Below are 8,597 nucleotides of genomic sequence, written 5' to 3' on the forward strand. Positions count from 1 at the left end.
CAGAGAAAGGCTCACCAAAACAAACTGCGTTTCACTTTTCACGTTTTCCGGGTTGGTAGAAGCATCAGGGACCTGATTATAGCACTTAAACACGGCCAGTCAGATTTTCATGATATGATTTCATGAATCATCCAGAATCCAGAATCGGTCTGTCTTCGCCGGCCAAAAGTGGTCAGCGCAGACCACAACGATCTGCCCAGGTCTGTCGGTCCTGGGCGAGCCTCATCCAATTGTGTCCCAGATCTTGTCGTAGCGAGTCGCGCCATCGTGTTGCAGGGCGTCCACGTGGCCGCTTGATGTCGATCGGCAACCAGACGGTGACTTCGCGCGTCCATCTTTCGTCCGTCCGCCGCATCAGGTGCCCGGCCCAGCGCTTCTTGGCCTTGTTGGCCAGGTCCACCGCGTCGTCCACCCTGGTCATGGCCCGCAACTGCTCGTTGCGGACGTGGTCGGTCTGTTGGACCCTGATCATGCGGCGCTCGATTGCGCGTTCAGTCACGGCCAGCTTTAGCCGGTCGGCCGCCGTCATTGTCCAGGTCTCAGCCCCATAGAGCATGGCCGGCAGGACGGTGCTGTTGAATAGGGCAGCCCTGATGTCCGGGTCAATGGCTCTGTTGTTGGCCGTCTCGGCAATTGAGCCGAAGCTGACCCAGGCTGCTCGGCGTCGTCGTGCCAGTTCTCGGCCAATCTTGTGGTCGATGGTCAGCTCCTGGCCCAAGTAGATATAGCTATCTACTTGCTGGAGCTGATGCTGGCCGACATGGAGGGTGGTATCGGCCACCTGGTCATTGCGCATCCACTTAGTTTTGGCCAGATTGATTTTGAGGCCGAACCGGGCACCAGCCTGGTTGAGCTGGTCAAGCCGCTGCTGTACATCGACCGCTGAACAGCCTATCAGCACGATGTCATCGGCAAAGCGCAGGTGATTGAGCCAGCGGCCGTTGATCTTGATGCCGACCTCGTCCCAGTTGAGCTGCTGGAAAATTTGCTCGAGACAGGCGGTGAAAAGCTTGGGCGAGATGGTGTCTCCCTGCTTGACCCCGCGGCCGACCTTGATATTAAGCGGCCGGTCGAACAGGGTGATGGTGGTGGCGCAGTTGCTATTCAGCTCCTGCAGCAGGGCCACATGCTCGTCACCGATGCCTTGTTGTTGGAGGGCGAGCAACACGGCGTTAATCTCAACCGAGTCGAAGGCCTTCTCATAGTCGACGAAAGCCAGGACCAGCGGCATCTTGTACTCCCTGGTCCGCTCGAGCAGCTGGTTCAGCACCTGCACATGATCCATGGTGCTAAAGCCAGATCTAAATCCGGCCTGCTCGACGGGTTGTTGTTCGTCTAGCTGCTTGGCCAACCGATTGAGCAGCACCTTAGTGAAGATCTTGTACACGGCTGACAACAATGTGATCGGCCGGTAGTTGCTGAGCAGCTCGCGGTCGCCCTTCTTGAACAACAGTACTGTCTTGGCCGTCTTCCACTGTTTGGGGATTTGACATTGTGCCATGTAGCGGCTGAATCGGGCCGCCATGGCCATCCAAAGTGAGTGGCCGCCGGCTTTGAGTAGCTCGATCTCAACGCCGTCCAGGCCAGGCGCCCGGTCTGCCTGTGCCTGTTCGACTGCATGTCGGACCTCACTTTCCAGTACTGGCAAAAAAGACGGCAGCTGGTCGAGCTGAAGTTTAGGTGGGGGGATGGGGACCTTGCTGGCGAATAAGTCACTATAGAAGCGCCTGCACTCGGCCTCAATACCAGACCGAGTCCTGATCGTCCGCCCGTCTACAGTCTTCAGTGCTGGTATTTGGCCGCGCTGCTGTTGCATTGCCCGCCTACACTTTTTCAGGCTCTTGCGGTCCTCAGCTGTTACCAGCAGGCGCCTCTGTCTATATTGATTGAGGTCGGTCTTGAGCTGCTGCCGGATCTGCTTGCACAGCAGGCCGTACTCGACGTGTGTGGGTCCGTCGGCGCGCATCTGCCGCCGCCTCTGCATCAGGGCCTTGGTGGCGTCCGAAATTCGGCTGGTCCGGCTGTTGGTCGGCACTGCGGCTGCATCGCGGCTTGACTTGAGCAGGCCAATGAAATGGTCATAATCCTGGTCGATGTCCATTTCAAGCTGGGCCCAGTTAGTGTGGTCAATCAGAGTGTGGAAAACGGCCGGATCAGTGGTGACCGGCTGCTTTGCCTGGTTGCTGGCTGCCAGTGCACGCTTTTCGGTCCTGCCGTTGATGACCAGCTTGGCCCTTACTGGCCGATGGTCGCTGCCCGTGTCAAAGAACTTGCGGCCGATGACAGTGACGTCCTGCAGGATGCGGCGGTGGCTGCAGAGGACATAGTCGATCTCGTTGGTTGTCTCTCCATTGGGGGACATCCATGTCCATCGGCGACCAGGGCGCTTTTTGAACAGACTGTTCCCGATGAACAGCCGGTTGGTCTCGGCCATTGCAACCAGTCGCTCACCCGGTCCGTTCCTGTTGCCGCAGCAGAACGGGCCGACAAAGCGTTCGCCATCCAACCCCTTGCCCACCTTGGCGTTGAAGTCGCCCATCAGGACGAGGTAGGTGGCACGGGGGGTAGTGGCTGCCTCGACGGCCTCGTAGAACTGCTCAAGCACATCCTCCTCTTGCTCGGCCGCAGCTGCTGCTGTTGGTGCATATATCTGTACGATCCGGATGGTGGTTTTATTGTGCAGGCGCAGGGTGAGCACGCCGACTCGGGGGTTGGTCACGTCGACCAGGTCAATCATCGGCGACCATCGTTTGGATACAATGAAGCCGACGCCACCGACAGGCCGCGTCTCTTCCCTGGCGCCCAAGATGACCGTCCTGCCGTCGTCATAGCGCACGTGCAGCGGCTCCCGGCGCTTGGTCTCGCACAGCCCTAGCACGTCGCAGCGGATGCTGTTCAAACCTTCCAGGATGGCAGCCAGGTTTGCCTCACTCGATACAGTCCTGGCGTTGAAGGTAGCAATGTCGAGCGCCATGGTGTTAATAGTCCGGTCCTTTAGTCGGTTCCCAGATGGCGGCCTGGTACCTGAGATTCTTAGCAGCCTCTCGTCCCTGGCCGGATCGTTCCGCCGCCGTAGAACGGGCACAGGGTCGTGCAGGGTACTGAGGCCCTTGTTTGTCGTTGTCGTTGCAGTTGGGTTCAGACCTCGGCTTGCAAGGCCACTAGGTCTGTGCCCTCGTCCTTAGCCAGGCGTCTGTCATCTTCTCAGCATGGTTTAACCTACCAGGAATTTTCTTCCCGCTGTGTATCGATGACAGACTCCTGTTTCACCCCCCCGCCACGGTGAGGCGGACGAATAGGACTTGGGGGGTATTCATGAATCATGATACAAACAATTCAAAATTAGATGTTGTTAAATGTTAAGGGGACATTAGTAAACTCAAAATTGTTAATCAAATTGTTAATTGTTTGTTCATGTTAGTTCACAGAACATTAAATAATGTTTTAGTTATCAGGTATCTAGATAACTAGAATTTTTTTTTCATACTTCATTGAAATGATGTGATGAAGTGATGCTGGAAAAAGGTCCTCTCACTCTGAGCAAAATCACAATGTGCTTCTTCCCAAACATTTATATAACAAGAAGCACTGAAAGGCCAAAGATGTACAACTCCAAATCAGAAAAAGTTGGGACACTGTACAAATTGTGAATAAAAAAGGAATGGAATAATTTACAAATCTCATAAACTTATATTTTATTCACAATAGAATATAGATAACATATCAAATGCTGAAAGTGAGACATTTTGAAATATTTTGGATTTCATGAGAGCTACACATTCCAAAAAAGTTGGGACAGGTAGCAATAAGAGGCCGGAAAAGTTAAATGTACATATAAGGAACAGCTGGAGGACCAATGTGCAACTTATTAGGTCAATTGGCAACATGATTGGGTATAAAAAGAGCCTCTCAGAGTGGCAGTGTCTCTCAGAAGTCAAGATGGGCAGAGGATCACCAAATCCCCCAATGCTGCGGCGAAAAATAGTGGAGCAATATCAGAAAGGAGTTTCTCAGAGAAAAATTGCAAAGAGTTTGAAGTTATCATCATCTACAGTGCATAATATCATCCAAAGATTCAGAGAATCTGGAACAATCTCTGTGCATAAGGGTCAAGGCCATAAAACCATACTGGATGCCTGTGATCTTCGGCACTGCATCACATACAGGAATGCTACTGTAATGGAAATCACAACATGGGCTCAGGAATACTTCCAGAAAACATTGTCGGTGAACACAATCCACCGGCTAAAACTCTATGGGTCAAAAAAGAAGCCATATCTAAACAGGATCCAGAAGCGCAGGCATTTTCTCTGGGCCAAGGCTCATTTAAAATGGACTGTGGAAAAGTGGAAAACTGTTCTGTGGTCAGACGAATCAAAATTTGAAGTTCTTTTTGGAAAACTGGGACGCCATGTCATCCGGACTAAAGAGGACAAGGACAACCCAAGTTGTTATCAGCGCTCAGTTCAGAAGCCTGCATCTCTGATGGTATGGGGTTGCATGAGTGCGTGTGGCATGGGCAGCTTACACATCAGGAAAGGCACCATCAATGCTGAAAGGTATATCCAAGTTCTAGAACAACATATGCTCCCATCCAGACGTCGTCTCTTTCAGGGAAGACCTTGCATTTTCCAACATGACAATGCCAGACCACATACTGCATCAATTACAATATCATGGCTGCGTAGAAGGATCCGGGTACTGAAATGGCCAGCCTGCAGTCCAGATCTTTCACCCATAGAAACATTTGGTGCATCATAAAGAGGAAGATGCGGCAAAGAAGACCTAAGACAGTTGAGCAACTAGAAGCCTGTATTAGACAAGAATGGGACAACATTCCTATTCCTAAACTTGAGCAACTTGTCTCCTCAGTCGCCAGATGTTTGCAGACTGTTATAAAAAGAAGAGGGGATGCCACACAGTGGTAAACATGGCCTTGTCCCAACTTTTTTGAGATGTGTTGATGCCATGAAATGTAAAATCAACTTATTTTTCCCTTAAAATGATACATTTTCTCAGTTTAAACATTTGATATGTCATCTATGTTGTATTCTGAATAAAATATTGAAATTTGAAACTTCCACATCATTGCATTCTGTTTTTATTCACAATTTGTACAGTGTCACAACTTTTTCTGATTTGGGGTTGTAAATAAATAAATAACATTCAAGTAAATGCAGAGAGTTCACAACGTTAAGTGTTCAGAACAGTCTTATCCTAAAAGATGACTGCAAATATGTGACCCTGGACCACAAAACCAGTCACATGGGTACATTTTTTTAAAATTGAGATGTATACATCATTTGAAATCTGATAATAAGCTTTCCATTGATGTGTGGTTTGTTAGGATAGGACAATATTTGGTCGAGATACAACTATTGAAAATCTGGAATCTGAGGGTGTAAAAAAATCAAAACATTGAGAAATTCTCCTTTAAAGTTGTTCATTTATGTTCATGATTGTGCTGCATTCACTCACAAAAATAAATGTTTGATATATTTATGGTAGGAAATTTACAAAATATCTTCATGGAACATGATCTTTACTTAATATCCTAATGATTTTGGGCATAAAAGAAAAATTGATAATTTTGACCCATACAATGTATTGTTGGCTACTACCCGTGCGACTTATGACTGGTTTTGTGGTCCAGGGTCACATATATTCATATAACTATTAAATGAACACTGAATGTCAAGCACTTTTCCGTGCGCAGGAACGTGTTTATAGCTTGTGAGATCTTGACTGACAGTTGCACAAGGCCCGAGAGGAAGTGAGGAGGTCACATGACTCACGGGAACAGCTGTGGCCGCACGTCACAACACTGTCGACACCGAGACCACAGCAAAAAATCATCTTCACGTTCTCTTCTATAATCTAATCTTATAATCAATGCAACGATCATTCTGTCATCAGTTACTCTTTAGTAACTTGTAGTAACATTCATGTTATCTTTAGTGGACACAGAGGGAGATAAATATTCACGTCCATAAAATAAAGAGTGGATGCTATCAGACATGACAAAAGTATCTTGAAAGTACTAGAGTCGTCGGTATTTTCAAAGCTTCAAGTGAGGAATGGACCAAAATATAAATGTGTATTAACATGATTCCATAAACAATTATTATTTTACAGTGTTCTTGTTACATCTGTGACACATACTTACTGTAGTAATGACAGTAAACTATGCATAATTACATGCAACTAAACTTAAACCACCCCCTAACCCTAATTAATGTTAATTATTATTATATAAGTACTTAAATGTATAATTACACTGTACAACACCTTAAAATAAAGTGTAACCCAAATTCTGCTATGACAGCATCATCAACTCTTCAATCATATTGCATGTTTTTATTTAAATAACTTTATCTCATGTTTCCTTTGGTTTGTTGGTAGAATTTCATTATAGTAGAATTTGGGTTACACTTTATTTTAAGGTGTCTTTGTTACACTGTAATTATAAATGTATGTATTGACTAATATGAATTAGCTTCATGTACTTACTATAGTGTTAGGAATAGGGTTTAGTTTATAGTCCCCCTGTAATCAATAATTTTATCCTTTAAAACTCATTCTTCATGCCTTAAAATATCTTGAATGTAACTCCACACCCTTGCCTCGTTTAGTATGCGCGGTTCTATGGATATGCAAATGAGCCCCGCCTCCACTCACTCACTCAGCTCAGAGATCCACTGGGTGACGATCACACGTTGATCTGATTGGTTACAAGGTAGTTTGTGACGTCAGAAACACCAGCAATTTCAAAGCGTGTTTTTGAGACTGTCTTTGGTTCACTGCAGTTTTAAGGAGAAAATACTCAGCAATGGTGTTGACTTATGAATTTACACATGGTTTGTCTTAAAGCATATTAAAAACACCACATATAAACAACATTAAAAGCTGGATTTTCACCACAGGAAGTTTAGTTGCATTTAATAATGCATCATTTACTGTCGTTACTACAGTTAGAACGTGTAACAAATGTAACAAGAGTCAATGTAAAATGAAGTGTTACCGCATTAGCATTGCAGCATCATGACCTTGAGCACAAGTCCAGTGCATGAACTGCAAGAAATCAGCCCAGTTAAACACACAGTATCTATATCATCTGTAAAGTGTAGCCTGAGACGCCTCAATGCAACTGAACGACACTTTCACACTCTGTGCCGAGAGCATGTTTGTAAAGTTACAGGAATTAAAATGTGCCTTTTCTAAATGTATGTTCTGTGGACTGACTCAACACAGATCTGCATTCCTGTATTCTCCAGCGCTTCCTCGAATCCTGATCAATGTGGCACGGATCGCTGAGTGATGATGTCAGCTGAGGGGGTGTGTGTGGTCTATTCACAGCTCTGTGTGTGTGTGTGTGTGTGGCACTGCACTTGTGCTCAGTCTGTCTTTGGCAGTCTTACTCCCGGCTCGAGAGGATCTCAGACTCTGATCTCTTCTGAAGACCTTCTAGTGTGTGTTGTGTTGTTGATCAGGACTCGTCCAGGACTGTCATGTCCGTCGGGAACGCACACCGGAGGAGCTCGGATCGACCCCTGCTCCTGTCCCTGCTCCTGCTTTCCCTCGGCTCGCGGATCTCAGCGTTTAACCTGGACACGAGCACCGCCCTCATCAAGGAGGGAGAGCCGGGAAGCTTCTTCGGCTTCTCGCTGGCTTTACACCAGCAGATCACACCTGAACCCCACAGCTGGTGAGTCCCACACACGGGAAGACTCCATGACTCAGGACAAATATCGGAACATTTTCAAGTCAAGATACATTTACTTGAAGTAAAATTACTGAAGATATTAAGTCTCGCTTCATGAAAAATGCGTAAAATTGGAAGCGAGTTTGTGCTTAAAACAAGAACAAATGGTAACACTTTATTTTACAGTGTCCTTGTTACATATGTTACATGTACTTACTGTAGTAATAACAGTAAATTATGCATAATTACATGCAACTAACCCTCATCCAAACCCTAATCCTACCCTAACCCTATAGTAAGCACATGTAGTTAAATAATATTACTCAGTACTTAAATATATAATTACACTGTAACAATGACACCTTAAAATAAAGTGTAACCGAACAAATATCTGCCAATGGGGTCTGAAAAATAAACTTGTTTTCCCTTTGAATTAAGATTATTTGGTTACACTTTATTTGTTACACTGTAATTACACATGTAAGTAATATTAAGTAACTACATGTACTTACTATAGGGTTATGATTTGGTTTGGTTTAGTTGCATGTAATAATGCATAATTTATAGTTATTACTATAGTAACTACATGACGTAACACGGTAAAATAAAGTGTTACCTATTATTCTTCTGACCTAACTAGCACATATTTGTTCTTGCTTTAAGCATAAACTCTTTCAGTGAACAAGACTTAATATCTTCAGTCATCTTTCTTCTTCAGTAAATGTATCTTGATTTAAGGATGTTTAGATATTTGTGCTGCAAAAATATTAAGAACATCATTTTTTTGTTGTGCATGTCCTGCACTATTGATTCAGCTCATGTAGACGGCAAAATATCTGTCTATTTATCTGTGTGTGTGTGTGTGTCATGCTGAATGACTCTGCGATCAGAGATG

General features: G+C 45.6%; 1 protein-coding gene across 2 annotated transcripts in view; it reads left to right on the plus strand.

The window, feature by feature from the left end:
* The first annotated feature begins 7,364 nt into the window (after window positions 1-7,364).
* Window positions 7,365-8,597, plus strand: part of itga7 (integrin, alpha 7) — a 55,948-nt gene continuing 54,715 nt past the window's right edge. Inside the window, exon 1 of one of the 2 annotated variants that reach the window (XM_084101214.1) lies at window positions 7,365-7,705. In XM_084101214.1, coding sequence (XP_083957340.1) covers window positions 7,509-7,705 — 197 coding nt within the window. In that variant the 5' untranslated portion in view covers window positions 7,365-7,508. The remainder of the gene's footprint in view (window positions 7,706-8,597) is intronic. The other variant, XM_084101213.1, reaches the window with a different exon arrangement.

Source organism: Abramis brama (genome assembly GCF_963993115.1).
Source record: "Abramis brama genome assembly, chromosome: 23".
NCBI classification, from domain to species: Eukaryota; Metazoa; Chordata; class Actinopteri; order Cypriniformes; family Leuciscidae; genus Abramis; species Abramis brama.